The sequence below is a fragment of the Schistocerca serialis genome, chromosome 7 (genome assembly GCF_023864345.2).
Source record: "Schistocerca serialis cubense isolate TAMUIC-IGC-003099 chromosome 7, iqSchSeri2.2, whole genome shotgun sequence".
Lineage (NCBI taxonomy): Eukaryota > Metazoa > Arthropoda > Insecta > Orthoptera > Acrididae > Schistocerca > Schistocerca serialis.
Window position 1 is genome coordinate 598,263,733 of NC_064644.1, and position 16,771 is coordinate 598,280,503.

The following is a 16,771-nucleotide window of genomic DNA, read 5'->3' on the forward strand; positions in this document are numbered from 1 at the left end:
TTCCCAGGACCCTCTCTGTGGTGACTGTGGACGTCCACTCCATGAGGGGAGTCCCTGTGTTCCCCCTCCTGTATGTGTAAATTGTCATGGTAGTCATTCTACACGTTCACCAGATTGCCCAGTATATAAGAAAGAAAAAAAGATACAGGAGTATAAGTCCCTCGATCGTTTAACCTACACAGAGGCCCGTAAGAAATATGCACGACTGCACCCAGTGTCCTTGACATCTAGTTACGCCTTGGTTACATCTTCACCCCTTCCTCCCCCTTCCTTACCCCTTTCCCGGACCCCTCTCCTCCCCCCCTCCCCTGCGGCTCCCACACCTTCTCCTATGGGCGCTGCTCCCCCTCCCCAGCCGGTGAAGTGTTCCTGATCTTGCTGCAGCTGGCTCCTTCATGCCACACAGCCCTCCTCGATCTCAGCCTGAACGGAAGAAGAAACATAAGTCACGGGACAAAGAGCCTCCCTCTGGTGTCACCGGAGGTCCCTTCCCCGACTTCACAACCGGATTCTGACCTGTCGTTCATGAATGTCGCCCCCTCCTTGTCGGTGACGGGTGGGGACATGGCGGTATGACTGGATTTAGCGTGTTCAGCCCTCATTTAAACCATCGTTCTGTAGTTCTCCAATGGAGCTGTAATGGATACTATCGTCACCTTCCGGAATTGAAATCCCTTCTTTCGTCCTACTCTGCAGCTTGTGTGGTTCTCCAGGAATCTCATTTTACTGATGCTCACTCACCGACCCTCCGTGGGTTCCGTGTTTTCTGTCGAAATTGGGTCGGACCCTTGCGGGCTTCTGGTGGCGTTTGTACGTTGGTCCATACAGACATTGCTAGCACGTGGATTCCTCTCCAAACTACATTGGAAGCGGTTGCAGTTAGGGTCCACTTAGACTCTGCAGTCACAGTTTGCAATCTTTATCTCCCTCCTGACAGGACTCTTACACCTGCTGCCTTAACCACCCTTCTTTAGCAACTTCCTCCTCCCTTCCTCCTCCTTGGGGATTTTAATGCTCATCATCCTTTGTGGGGCAGTGCCTTTCCATCTAGATCAGGTCTTCTTATAGACCAATTTATTGCAGACCACGACCTGTGCCTTCTTAATGATGGCTCCCCTACTCATTTCAGTGCCGGTCATGGTACCTTTCCTGCCATTGATCTTTCTCCTTCTTCTCCCTCTCTCCTCCCTTCGTTACACTGGTCGCCACACGACGACCTTTGTGATAGTGACCAATTCCCGTTGATTATCACGCTCCCTTCCCGCTCACCGATGGACAGGTTACCTCGTTGGTCTTTCCACCGCGCCGATTGGCCTCTATACACTGCACAGGTCGACTTTTCTCCCTCTTTGTCGGGTTGTATTGATGACGTCCTACGTGACGTGTCTGACGCGATTGTTTGCGCTGCTAGCCTTGCTGTCCCACGCTCATCTGGACCATTTCATCGCCGGCAAGTCCCGTGGTGGAGTACGGCCATTGCCATTGCCATCCGTGATCGCCATCGAGCTTTGCAACACTTTAAGAGGCACCCATCCGTAGCCAGCCTTACTACCTTTAAACGCCTTCGCGTTAAAGCCCGTTATTTAATCAAACAGAGCAAGCGGATATGTTGGGAACAATTCGTTTCTTCCCTTGGTTCTACTGCCGCTCTGTCACGGGTATGGGCTATACTTCGTTCTCTCCAAGGTTGCCATCAGCAGTCCATCCTCCCAGGCCTTCACCTCCCAGATGGAGGACCCATTAGTTGTATGGACCCATTAGTTCTTGCAGAACATCTTGCGACCCATTTTGCAGTGGCGTCAGCGTCAGCCTCCTATCCAGCTGCTTTCCTTCATCAAAAACAGCTGGCTGAAGCATCCACCTTATGTTTCACCCCTTGTGAGTCAGAATCTTACAACGAACCTTTTACTGAATGGTAATTTCTTTCTCCTCTATCTTCTTCTCATGATACGGACCCTGGCCCAGATTCCATTCATAACCAACTGCTTCAACATCTCAGTGCTCCACAACAGCAACATCTTCTTCGGGTGTTTAACCGTATCTGGCTCCAGGGTGACTTCCCTTCTCAGTGGAGGGATAGCATGGTGGTTCCTGTCCTTAAGCCTGGTAAGAACCCCCTATCTGTTGACAGCTATCGGCCAATTAGTTTGACCAATGTTGTTTATAAGTTACTTGAATGGATGGTAGCCCGTCGGCTCACTTGAGTCCTCGAATCTCGGGATCTCTTGTCGCCTTACCAGTGTGGCTTTCGAGAGGGACGGTCTTCAATCGATCATTTACTTCGCTTGGAATCCACAGTTCGGCAGGCTTTTTCCAAGCGCCACCATTTGGTTGCAGTGTTTTTTGACCTTCGCAAGGCCTATGACACGGCCTGGCACCATCACATCTTTCTTACCCTTCATCAGTGGGGTCTTCGGGGCCCACTCCCGATTTTTATCCGCCATTTCATGATCCATCGGTCATTCAGAGTTCGAGTTGGTATTGCTTTTAGTTCTCCACGGACCCAGGAGACGGGCATCCCACAGGGTTCTGTCTTGAGTGTCCTTCTTTTCCTCATTGCTATCGATGGACTTGTGGCCTCTGTCGGTCCCTTGGTCGCCCCTGCCCTGTATGTGGATGATTTCTGCATTTGTGTTAGTTCCTCCTCGATGGCATCTGCAGAGCGGCAGCTCCAGATAGCTATACGGCGTGCCTCTGCATGGACCCTCTCACACGGGTTTCAATTCTCTCCTTCAAAATCGCGAGTGGTCCACTTCTGTCGCCGTACTACGATCCACCCTGATCCAGAGCTCTATCTCGCTGCACAACAATTGCCTGTGGTCCCACAATTTCGTTTCCTGGGTCTTCTTTTCGACAACAAGCTCACTTGGCTGCCCCATATCAGACACCTGAAGGTAGGATGTTTCCGTAAACTCAATGTCCTTCGCTTCCTTGCCCACTCCTCTTGGGGTGCGGACCGTTCCCTCCTCCTCCATCTTTATTGTGCTCTAGTTCTGTCTCGCTTGGACTATGCTTGTCAAGTTTATGGTTCAGCTGCTCCTTCCACACTACACGTGCTGGATCCAGTCCACCATCGTGGTATTCGTTTGGCCACCGGTGCCTTCCCTACTAGCCCTGTTGATAGTCTCCTGGTTGAAGCTGGGATTCCCCCCCCCCCCCCCCCCTTTCTGTTCGGCGGTCCCAGCTTCTGGTGTCTTATGCACTCACTATCCGTTCATCTCCCACTCATCCTTCCTATTCTATCCTGTTCCCAGACCATGGATGTCGCCCACCCGACTCCCGCCCTCGGGCGGGTTTACTGGTTGGGCTGCGCCTTGCGTCTCTTTGCCGTGATTTTCAGCTTCCTTCTTTGTCCTGTCTTCCTCGCTCCCTCCCCTCCACCCCTCCTTGGTTAGTTCCTCGGCCTCGAATTCGGATGGATCTCCGCCGAGGTCCGAAAGATTCCATCCCCCAGGTGGTGTTCCGTTCCTTTTTTCTCCCAAATGTTATGGGAGTTTCGGGATGCTGTTGTTTTTTACACTGATGGCTCTAAATCTGCTGATCGTGTTGGGTATGCCTTCACGTCCTCTGTTGGAACGGAAAGTCATCTGCTGCCACCTACATGTGGGGTGTTTACTGCGGAATTGATGGCAATTTCCCAGGCCCTTACCTTTATTCAAAAGTCCCAACACAACCGCGTTTTGTTATGCACGGACTCGATGAGTGGCCTTCTTGCTATTGACCGGTGTTTTTCGCGCCATCCCTTGGTCTCTTCCATCCATGACCATCTCGCTGATATTCACCGTGCTGCTTGTTCCATTGACTTCCTTTGGGTCCCTGGCCATATGGGTATCCCAGGTAATGAGCTCTTGCTGATCGTTTGGCTGGGGGAGCAGTTACTTACCCCCCTTTTTCTATAGCCCCTCTTGCAGCGGATTTACGGCTTCACATCAAATCCCACTTCGCACAGTCATGGGCCAATTCTTGCGAGGCTACTCCCCTGTCTAATAAACTTCGTGCAATTAAGGTGACACCAGGCCCGTGGCGTTCTTCCTTTCGCATCTTCCGAAAGGACTCGACCACACTGTGTCATCTCCGCATTGGCCATACTCGGTTGACCCATGGTTTTCTTTTGCGTGATGAGCCACCCCCACTATGTGGTTGTGGAGCCTTCCAGTCAGTAGCCCACATTTTGGTTGAATGCCCCCTTCTTTTGGCTCTGCGTGCTAAGTACAGGCTCCCCTACACTTTACCTTTGATGTTGGCTGACGATTCCCAGATGGTATCTCTGGTTCTCGGTTTCCTCCGGGAAAGTGGTTTTTATTCTCAGTTTTAAGGTTTTTAATCTCTCTCTGGTGTTGGGGCAGGGCGGTGAGTGTTTGAGTGTCTCCCACTGTACGCAGTGTTCGGAGATTCCTGATTCACCTCCCTGACTGAATTCCTCTTTTCTTCCCCTTTTACTCTGTTTTTACCCTTTTTTTTTAAAAAAAAAAAAAAAAAAAAGGTTTGGTTAGTCTTTCTATTCCCATACGTGCTTTCTACATTATAGCAGTTGTCCCTTTTAAGTCACAGGTGGTCTTGCCTATGCTTCTTCAGCATAGTGTTGGGTTCGTTCTCTTGCCGACTTCCCTCATTTTGTTTTTTACCAATGACGCCATGACTGCCTTTTTACGTTTTTTCCCTTTTTCTGTTTTATTGTTCTGACTTTACTGAGTTGTCCCATTAGCGGAATGGCGCATATTTGAAACAAGGGACTGATGACCTTGCTGTTTGGTCCCTTAAACCTCAACCAACCAACCAACCCACTCATGTACTCTTCCATGGTGCATTCCTCAGTCACAGCTTCATTTTGACCTATTACAAGCTCTGAAAGACTCCGCTCATTCCAAGGCCTTCCACCACCAATTTTTCTCAATCTTTGGTGCACCCCAGGGTTCAGAAGTAATCTATACTGATGTTCAATGGTTGCTCATCACATAGGCTTTGCTTGTACTCACATGGGACACATTGAACTGCACTTCCTGCTGGATGGCTGTAGTGTTTCCACTGCAGTGTTGGTAGCCATCTCTTGTGCTCTTGAGTGTATCTGTTCTTGCACCAGTGAGTTGTTTCTCACCTGCAGCAACTCCTTTTTGCAAGCTCCTGGCCAGTGCTACCCTCACCATCCCTTGGTTATTGCTATCCAGGATTCCCTGTATGCCCTTCAACAATGTGGATGCTCAGTGACCTTCATCTTGACCCTGGGCAACATTGAGATTCCAGGAAATAAACTCGCTGATAGATTAGCCAAACTGGCTACCAGGAAGCAGGCTCTTGAAATAGGTATTCTGGAAACAGACTTCTGATTGCTATTACTTCATCAAACAAATTAAGGGTGATAATGGAGACTACAGATCGGTGGAGGCCCTCCTTGCAGGCCTTTAGCAAAGACTCTACCATCCTCTTTGCTGGCTCCGTAGCAACCATATTTGGCTGACTCATGGTCATCTCCTCCATTGCGAGGACCCACCCAACAATCATCGTGGTTCCTGTTTGATGGTGGTCCACATTTTGCTGGACTGTCTCAACCTAGCCACCCTGCTGTGGACTCTTATTAATCTCCCTGAATCACTATCTCTGTTTTAGGAGATGTTGCCTCAGTGGGTGACATAGCTTTACATTTTGTTTGCGAAGGGGGACTTTATCACTCTCTTTGAGGGTGGGCCACTTAACCTTATCAGCCCGTTGGGGGGTTGGTGGAACACTCTGTTACCTCCTCTGCCCAGACTGGGCTGCAGCTGTCTAGGCTTGGCAGTCCAGCCCTTTGCTCACCCTACCTGCTCTTGTACTCCCCCCCCCCTCCCCCCACACACCCCGCCCCCTCATATGGTGTGTTTAACTTGTTTACATGTTTGTCTTTTTCTTGTGCCCTGTCCATGTTGCTAGTCTTACCTAGGCAATTTCTGAGTAGGGTTCCTCCAGTAAGTGGTGGGAGGGGTGGGGGATGTCTGTCCCCTCATTGCACTCTGCTTTCGGAGGTTTCTCACTGCTCCCTTGGTGGGGCACTTTTCCTGCCTTTCTTCCTTTCTTCTTTTTTGTCCCTTATCCCACCTTCATTGACCTTGGTATTTTCTTCCCTTGGATTTTGCATGGTAGGCAATCTTTCGATGTATAGTCGTGTGGACCTGTGTGTTTGAGGGAAAAGGGACTGAAGACCTAGTAATTTTGTTCCTTAAATCATCCAACCAACCAACCAATGACATGCTCTTCACAATGATTTACAGAGTCTAGATGTAGATCCTGAGGTGCTAAGAAATAGTTTATTTGGCAACTGAGACAAATTGGGAGGGGGGGGGGGGGGGGACGGATTGTAGAGAGAGAATAGGTTCCTGCAGTTATTCAGAAATGAATAGGCTTGCACAGGACATGCTAGCATGAAGAGGTGTATCAAATCACTTCTTGGATTGATGATGACATCTGTAACAACAGCAACAACATTAACATGTGTGAACATTGCCAGCCAGTTATATCAACTGTACTCAGACAAGTTCATCATAATGTGACGTACTGAGTGTATTATAGTTTGCTACAGGAATTTGTGTTCAAGATTCCAGCAGCATATGATAGTGCCATCAGTATAAGATGTTTTGCATGAATTTATGTTATATTTTGAGTTAATAAATGTCTTGGTTAACTAAGGATTTAATTTAGTTAAGGTGGTGATAATAAGAATGTGTTATTTTTCTTCTCTCTCTCTCTCTCTCTCTGTCTGTCTGTCTCATAAGCAAAATACCTGTAAAATATTTGAAAATTCTTTGTCTTTTCAGCATGTAACTCCAAATCCACAAGACAGTTGTGGCCCATATAAACCTCTTAGTAACATTCTTGGGAAGCCACAGGAAAAGCAGCAGAGAAATGAGGATCAGAGTCATTGGAGCCATGATACAATAGGCATGGTCGCTGTGGATATTCAAGGAAATGTTGCTGCTGGAACATCCACAAATGGAGCTAGCCACAAAATACCAGGGTATCTTTCTTTGTATCTCATTTCAGTTTAGCAGACTGAGTGCCAAAGCCAAAATGAGTAAACTGCTCACAGATGCTGTGCTAAATGTTTCATGCAGCTTAATTTATTACTTTATCGGTGGTCTGTCTGTGTCATTGAAAAATTTAAAACAATGTGGAAATGAGATGTGTGAGGTATCTCATAATTTGCGTATAGAGTAGAAAGTTCTACTCAGACACTAACAATGATTCTCAATATTCAGTTACCAGGTTATGGTTTTTGTAAGGATATTTTATAATAATTATGGTCCATATCTTTGTTGTAGTTGTTGCACTGATGTGTTTTGTATGTGTGGCCAGTTTTCTATGTATAATGGCTATTAATAAGGGGAATATGAATGATTTATTACTTGAACAGGTAATTAACATGAACATTCAGAGTGGAACTAGTTTGTGGACAAGTTCTTGAACTATGTAATTGTCAGTGAACCATCTTCAGGTGAACCGAGCAAGGTGGCACAGTGGTTAGCACAATGGACTCACATTTGGGAGGACGACAGTTCAATCCTGTGTCTGGCCATCCTGATTTAGATTTTCTGTGATTTCCCTAAATCGCTCCAGGCAAATGCTGGGATGGTTCCTTTGAAAGGGCACGGCCGACTTCCTTCCCCGTCCTTCCCTAATCTGATGAGACCGATGACCTCACTGTTTGGTATCTTCCACCAAACAACCCAACCCATAGACGATAGAGAGTGCAATGAAGTGATCATATGGTCCAATAGCAGGCATTACAAATACCATCCACAACAGTGATGTGTATAGTGATATTCCTCAATACCCACCACTATTTGTATTTGATGGGAAGCTATACCCCAGCCAGTCCTATATATATATATATATATTTTGGTCACTTTTCACTTCTTTCACATGTGGCAATGTTTGTTGGCATGAAAAAAGCTGAGCTTCACCATTGTTTGGAGACCATGTTAACATGTTGACTACCACATGCATAGTGATGGATGCCAGCCAGGCCAGGCTTCGGCATCAGGCACAAGTTACTGCTTGGCCATTGGCCAGCAGTGGGCACATGGTGTCAGGCCTAAATTTCTGCTGTGGCTAGTGGGGGCTCATATTAGTTAACTTCTTAAACTGTAGATACCCATGACTGGTTGGGTAAGTTAGTTCAAGGGTTGAAGAAAAGAAAGGACAAGCCATACCATCTCCAACAAGACCATGCCTAGTAAAGCACTGAACACTGTAGTGTTCAAACCAACTATTTGGATGATGACAGTTTTGCTTTACTTAAGAAGATGGAATTGAAGTTAGACTTGCAAAACCTTGTAACTAATGCACTTATTGATTTTTATCTATTTCTCAAGAGTTCCTTACAATATTAGTTCCACAGGGAAATGTATATGAAATTCAGCAAACAGAAAAATTGGGGAGAAGAAGAAATGGAGAGATACAGACGTTGAAATGAAAATATTTCCGAGACTGTTGCTGCATTTGAAACTTTGCTGTTTCCCATCAGTAGAAAATTATTGGAGTGCAAATCATTTTGCACTAAGGAATACATTTAAGCTGCTACTGAGGTATCTGCACTTATCAGACAACTCACTATAGTCCAGTAATCAGCTCTACAAAATAACACCAGCTGTGATCCATTTCGTTAGGTTCATGAGCAATAAATATGTTTCATAGAAAAGCTTATATCTGCGCATGCCTGCTCTAAAAAAGTATGCAAGTTTATAAGCTGTATTTCTGGTCTTGCTAATGTATATACTGCCTGCTCAGTTGCTCTGCTGTGCAGTAAATGGTTACGTTTACTCATTCCAGACTTCTTTTTGTACAAGTGACTGTCAGCATTAAACATTATTACAAAGCTTACTTGAGTGCAAATGACTTTCTCAGTTCATTCTCTTCACCATTAGGCAGTTACAGGATCTTAATCATACTCAGGTAGCTTCTTATTTTGAATGTATGTGAAGCAGTAACTGATTCCTTTATATGCTGTCTCAAGCATTCTGTCCAGTAAGCTTATAATTACTGCTAGTACTACAACTACCACTACTGCTACTGCAACTATAAATCTTGCTGATGCTGGGATTCTAAAATATGCACTGTTTCATTAGTCAGTACCAGGTGCATGTTTTCTTGTATAAAATGGAGAATTCCAGTTAGTAATTGTAAAATTACAAAGAGGCAGAATGGTTGGTCAGTACTTACATTCAGCAGGCAAAATACCTTGCACTTACCCATAGAAACATTCGGAAGTATTCAAAAAACACTATACCTGTGCTTTGGAACTTGCAATTTCTTGTTCAGGGAGGGAATGGCGACGAGTTGGGAAAGGCTGGAAAGTGGAGACAGGCTAGTCACACCCTGAACAGTTGAGGTTTAAAGAGACGCATCTGTTGAGAGGGTGACAGACCCACTACCACTTATTGGATCCCCATCATCATCAAATGCTACAGTATCAAAAAAGTAATGATTTTTGAAAATATAATGCAATTGAATAGACAAAAAAATCTACTCACCAATTGGCAGCAGGGAAAAATGGATATAAATGTATGAAAATTTCCAGGCTTTTGGAGCCAGTTGCTCCTTTGTCTAGCAGAAAGGTGAGATGGGAAGGAAGAGGGTTGAAGGAAAAGGACTGGTGACGATTAGGAAATGGAGAGAGTTCAGAGAGATTGCCCAGAACTCCAGGTCGGGGAGAATTAGCAGATGGTATGAGATGAAAAACAGAATGTTGGGGACTACACTGGAAGACATTTGAAAACCTGAGAGTTTAAAAGCAGAAGAGAGGGTAATAGATAAGACAGAGATCGCAGACAAAACATTGTGGTAGGGGGGGGGGGCGTGGATGGGGGGGGGGGGGGACAGGGAATAATATACATGTCTGAAAATAAAAGTGAAGAACTGATAACTCTATCATTATCATCCCAGAAGACAAGGTATATACCCCTCTGGTGCCTGACTGACGGAGGTGTGTAAGCAAGGGCCTATGCAACTGTCTGACACGTCAACATTCAGCATTTGCCATTCAGACCCCATCCCTGTGATACAAATTGACGTACAGTCCTTCCTTAAAATTTCAAGCTCCTCACAGAGACCAACACATCAATCCATAGAATTTCTTACCGACCCATACCACACAGCCCCAACTTTTACCTTCTTCTTAAGATCTACAAACCCAACCACCCTGGCCATCCCATACTTTCTGGCTTCGAAGAACATACTGACTATATATCTGGCTTAGTTGATCAACACCTGCAACCTATAGTTCAAAAACTTGCTTCCTATATTAAAGACACCAATTGTTTTGTAGATTACCTGAAACTTGTATCCATCTCACTTCCTCCATTCACCTTGCTTGTCAACGTCCCCCATGTACATGATCTGTCTGCTGCTGAACATATCCTTAATCAGCACCCTCCTGATTCCAAATCTATGACATTCTTTCTGCTCACCTTAATCAATTTTATACTTACCAAAAATTATTTACCCTTTGAAGGGCAACCATACAAAGAGATCAGAAGTGTGACCATGGGAACCAGGGTGGCTCCTTCCTATGCCAACCTTTTCGTGGGCCACTTGGAGGAGACTTTCCTGGGATCCATAAGCCTTCAGCTCTGGTTTGGTTTATATACATTGAGGCTGACCTGTTAAAATTCTTGGAAAATCTAAATATACTCTCCCATTTAAATTTCACTTTCACATGATCCTATTCTGAACCCCATGCCTTTTTCCTTGATGTTGACTTCATCCTCACCGAGGGTCAGCTATGTACTTCTGTTCACATTAAACCTAATAATAAGCAATGATACTTACATTTTAATATTTGTCATCATTTCCATGTCAAACATTCCCTTCCACACAACATTCACATTCGAGTCAGGTCTATTTGTTCAGATACAGACTCACACCACCATTCTCTCCTGAACCTTCTGGACATAATCATCTGACCAGCTTAGTTCAAAATCAGGCTTCCCGGGCCATCACATACCACAGTGCTACTGATGATCCCTCCAAAAACAGTTTAGGAGCGCATCTCCTGCTACTCATCATTGACCTGGTCTTGAACATATTAATCAGCTACTTCAATAAGGCTGTGACTTCCTAAAATCAATCCCTGAAACGAGGTCCATTCTGTCAGACATTTTGCCCACCATATGTAGTATAGCTTTTTGCTGCCCTCCCAATCTCCACAATACGTTCGTCAGACCCTGTGCTCCTTCTGCACCCATATCTCTATGGTATTTGCTCCTACACCTGTGACAGTCCCCACTATAAGATGTGCCCTATGCACCCTCTTACTACCAGCTATACCAGCCCTGTAACTGGCAGTACATACACTCTCTTTGAGAGTGCCACCTGTGAAACAATATATCATACATAAGCTGTTATGAAAACACTGTTTGGCCTTTTACATTGTCATGACTACCACCAAGTTATCAGGACGAATGACCATAGGCAGAGGGTGTATACTGGCAACACACAATATGCTACTGCATAGCATGCTGTTCAACATGACAGTTATGATCTTGGAGCCTGTTTCTGCATACATGCCACCTGGATTCTTCCCCAGACACCAGTTACTAAGAACTCTGCAGGTGGGAATTTGTGTTACAACATGTCCTTTGTTCTTGCCACCCTCCTGGCTGTAATTTGCTTTAATTTCTTCAGTCTCAGCATTTCTTCTCAATAATTATTCATTACCTCACTCTCTTCCAGTTTTCTATATTTTCTAATCTTTATTTTATGACCCGTCTATACCACCACCCCCCTCCTATCTATGCCACAAATAGTGTAGCTTTCCACTCTTATTAACTTGAACACGATGTTTTGTCAGCGATCTCTGTCTTGTCTATTACCATATCTTCTGCCCTTTAGCTCTCAGGTTTTCAAATATCTTCCAGTGTAGTCCCCAACATTGTTTTTCATCTCACCCCATCTGCTAAGTGTTCCCAATGCAGACTTTACCAAACTATCCCCATTTCCTAAACGTCACCAGTCCTTTTCCTTCACCATTCTTCCTTCCCCTTCAGCCCCTCTGCCAGAAAGAGGAGCCACTGGCTCTGAAAGCTTGGAACTTTCAGTACCTTTGTGTGTATTTACTCCTGCCATCACTTGGTTTACTTCTGCCACCACTGGGTGAGTAGATTTTTTATCTATCCAATTATATTATATCTACAACAGCAAAGACAGAACAACATGTGAAACTGTACATGTTGTTTACAAATAAACTACAAGTAAGTGAATTAACAAATCAGAGTTAAATTTTGACAACTGGATTGCATCACTTAGTGTCACTTCATGCAAATCTTCCAAGCCACCTTTAAAAGCATGTAGTGGACAATTCTTCAACATTTGTCCTATTGTCTGTTCCTCCACAACACAGTCACATACACCTATTTTACAGTGCTACTAGTTCAAGACGTGACCACATCTCCTTTACCCCTTACAGATGCTGCTGAGTCTCAGCCATGTTTGATGGGTAATTAAGTAGGCATTCTGAGGTGAATGTTCATTCCAGCATTCCTTTCCACATATTAGTGATAACAAAAATGCCTATGACCTGAAGATTGACCTAAGGTGTCTACATGATTTCAGAGGTATAATAGTGGATTCTGAAAATTGCTATTTAGAATTGATTTCTTATGTGAATCTGTCTTCTAAAGAATTTGAATTTTGGTTGCTTTTCTCCAGACATTCAGGGGAGCAATATTGGATAGAACAGACAGCTGGTGAGTAGGAGTAGATCTGATAATTCTCCAATGGTCTTCATGGCATCGTTCATTTGTACATCTCTATCTTAGTTGTATGTACAGCCAAACAATCAAAAATCCAGGATGGAATAATAACAATATGAATTAGGGTAGACTGCTACTCACCACATACAGGAGGCATTGAATGGCAGACAGGTACATTTAGAAGTAGACTGTTGTATATTATTCTGCTAACGAGCAAAGTCCTTCAGTGGAAGTGTTGAAAAGCCTGAATTTGTAGACTCATAAAGATAGATGCAAATTATACTTCAAAAGCTTACTGTACAAAATTTCAAGAACCAGTATTTTGTAACGAGTGTAGATATGTTTTTCAGACATTTACGTATCACTCTCTTAGGGATCACAATGACAAGGTTAGATTAATTACAGCATGCACAGAGGTATTCAAGCAGTTATTCTGTGTTTGCTCTACTTGCAGTTGGAACAAACCCAGCATGTCATACCACACTAACCACCATCTGCCATGTACTTCACAGTGGTTTGCACAGTATGTATGTAGATATAGAACTGAAGTCAGGTTCCTGTACAGTTTTAGGTAACATTTCACCACCTGTGTTTTATCCCTGACAGTTTCAGAATTCCAAAGAGCATATTCTAGTCAACATTGTCAAAAACTCTTTCTAAATCTGTGAATGCTATCAATGTCCATTTGTGTTTCTTCATTCTAGCTCTTTGGAAATCTACAAAGGTGTGTTAATGTTTCTTTAAACTATCATTTAAAATAAGTCATTGGGTCAGTATTGCTCCACAGCTTCCTTGAGTTCCCCAGAACCCAAATACATCCTTCTCCAGGTATTATTTTCTTTAATAGATAATTTATGTTAGTATTCCACAAGTATGACTCAGTAACATGATGGTTCTGTAATACTTGTGCTTGTCAGAACCTGCCTTCTTTAATATTGTGACTGTTACATTCTTTTTGATGCCTGAGTATCTTTCTGAAATATGTTGAGCACTAGATGGAATATTTTTATTATGATTGGGTTTTACAAGTATATTAAGAGTTTTGAAGGAATGTTGTCTAATGTAGTTGCTATCACTTCCCTCAATTCATCTTCATCCACTTTTTCTTTCCTTTCCCTAATATTATTTTAAAATTTTCCTGCTTTTAAAGTACTTCTGTATATTCCTTCTATGTTTAAGCCTTCTCTTCGTAGTATTGGCTTCTCATATAAGTTCTTGATGTTCTTACAGCTGCTTCTCTTTTCTCCAAAGGTTTCTTTAATTTTTCTGTAGATGCATCTACCTTTCCTACATTCATCCGTGCTTCTGTAGCTTTGTATTTCTTCTCTAAGCATTCCTTCTTGGTCCATTTTGCAGCTTCCGCTACATTGTTTTAGACATCTGTATACCCTTTTCAGTCTCCATTTGCTGCATTTGAATATTTTCTCTTTATGTCAGTTAAGTTCAATATCTTGTTATTGGATAGATCAACCAATCTGCTCCTCAAGTGAAGGCAGAAGAAAACACAAACTTGCACATCTCTTTAATCTTTATGTGTGTTTTCTTCTGCCAATGCTTGGTGAATAGTTTGTTTTGTGTATCCAATTATATTTTCAAAAATTGATTATTTTCATTGATAAATTCAATATCTTTTGTGTTATCCAAGGATTTCTTCTGGGAGCTGCCTTCTTGCTTAGTTGTTCCTTTTCTTCCTTCAATTTTTCATCTCTCAAAGCTACCTAACCTACCCATTCATCTTCCGTGTATTTTGTCTGTTTCAGTGAGTCATTTTCTAATGTCACCTTTGAAACTCTCAACAACTTCATTTCAAATATAGTATGGAAAGTTCTAGTGCAATGTAAATAATTTAAGAGTAAATATCCATCTTTGTGATTTGCAGTTCCTTGTATTGGCCGTGTTTGCAGTTAAAATTTGTTTGGATGTGAGGTCCGCCAGTTATGGAAAACACTGTTTTTCTCAGTACCCAAAAATGTTTCAGCACCACTGTGCCATCATCAGTGGGTTTACGTTTTCTGTGTTCTGGTGTAGTGAAAAGTGTTTTACTACGTTATTTTGTGGAAAATACTTGTTATAGTTACATATCGTCGGTGAAGAAACAATACCGCGTAAATAGCAAAGTAAGAATTTTACACGATAGACAAAAAACTATCTAAAATGCCTAATACATTTCACAGCAGCACTAAATTTGCATCGCAGCATTACAAGGAAGTATTGGATCAAATACAAATGTGAAACAAAAAAATACGCTTTAGAAAGCTTAATTACGGCACATACGCGGAATTGTCTAGGTATTTATGCCGTAATCTGTTACTTACGCGGTATTAGTTTGCCAGTCTCCCGGCACGACTTGACACGTCTACATCGGTATTTTGTTCTGAGAAAGCTAATAAGAACATGTTTTGGACCATTAATCTTTTTTATTGAAAGATTTCATAGAAACATTTTAAATAAATATACTGTTTACATAGTTCCGATAATGTCTGCACATTTCTTCAAGAAAGATCCTAAACGCCACTCGTAGCAGCAACAGAGAATTACACTGCACTGATACTCGTCACACAGTTACCTCTGCGATAATTTTCATTCATAAGGAATGTTGTCATAATAACTACACTCCTGGAAATGGAAAAAAGAACACATTGACACCGGTGTGTCAGACCCACCGTACTTGCTCTGGACACTGCGAGAGGGCTGTACAAGCAATGATCACACGCACGGCACAGCGGACACACCAGGAACCGCGGTGTTGGCCGTCGAATGGCGCTAGCTGCGCAGCATTTGTGCACCGCCGCCGTCAGTGTCAGCCAGTTTGCCGTGGCATACGGAGCTCCATCGCAGTCTTTAACACTGGTAGCATGCCGCGACAGCGTGGACGTGAACCGTATGTGCAGTTGACGGACTTTGAGCGAGGGCGTATAGTGGGCATGCGGGAGGCCGGGTGGACGTACCGCCGAATTGCTCAACACGTGGGGCGTGAGGTCTCCACAGTACATCGATGTTGTCGCCAGTGGTCGGCGGAAGGTGCACGTGCCCGTCGACCTGGGACTGGACCGCAGCGACGCACGGATGCACGCCAAGACCGTAGGATCCTACGCAGTGCCGTAGGGGACCGCACCGCCACTTCCCAGCAAATTAGGGACACTGTTGCTCCTGGGGTATCGGCAAGGACCATTCGCAACAGTCTCCATGAAGCTGGGCTACGGTCCCGCACACCATTAGGCCGTCTTCCGCTCACGCCCCAACATCGTGCAGCCCGCCTCCAGTGGTGTCGCGACAGGCGTGAATGGAGGGACGAATGGAGACGTGTCGTCTTCAGCGATGAGAGTCGCTTCTGCCTTGGTGCCAATGATGGTCGTATGCGTGTTTGGCGCCGTGCAGGTGAGCGCCACAATCAGGACTGCATACGACCGAGGCACACAGGGCCAACACCCGGCATCATGGTGTGGGGAGCGATCTCCTACACTGGCCGTACACCACTGGTGATCGTCGAGGGGACACTGAATAGTGCACGGTACATCCAAACCGTCATCGAACCCATCGTTCTACCATTCATAGACCGGCAAGGGAACTTGCTGTTCCAACAGGACAATGCACGTCTGCATGTATCCCGTGCCACCCAACGTGCTCTAGAAGGTGTAAGTCAACTGCCCTGGCCAGCAAGATCTCCGGATCTGTCCCCCATTGAGCATGTTTGGGACTGGATGAAGCGTCGTCTCACGCGGTCTGCACGTCCAGCACGAACGCTGGTCCAACTGAGGCGCCAGGTGGAAATGGCATGGCAAGCCGTTCCACAGGACTACTACCATCATCTCTATGAGCGTCTCCATGGGAGAATAGCAGCCTGCATTGCTGCGAAAGGTGGGTATACACTGTACTAGTGCCGACATTGTGCATGCTCTGTTGCCTGTGTCTATGTGCCTGTGATTCTGTCAGTGTGATCATGTGATGTATCTGACCCCAGGAATGTGTCAATAAAGTTTCTCCTTCCTGGGACAATGAATTCACGGTGTTCTTATTTCAATTTCCAGGAGTGTATGACAATCTATAGGAAG

General features: G+C 44.4%; 1 protein-coding gene across 1 annotated transcript in view; it reads left to right on the plus strand.

The window, feature by feature from the left end:
* The window catches only part of LOC126412044 (N(4)-(Beta-N-acetylglucosaminyl)-L-asparaginase-like), a 174,853-nt gene that overhangs the window by 124,699 nt on the left and 33,383 nt on the right, over nucleotides 1-16,771 (plus strand). Inside the window, exon 4 of the mRNA XM_050081424.1 lies at nucleotides 6,786-6,985. Within this exon, the coding sequence (XP_049937381.1) occupies nucleotides 6,786-6,985 (200 nt within the window). The remainder of the gene's footprint in view (nucleotides 1-6,785; nucleotides 6,986-16,771) is intronic.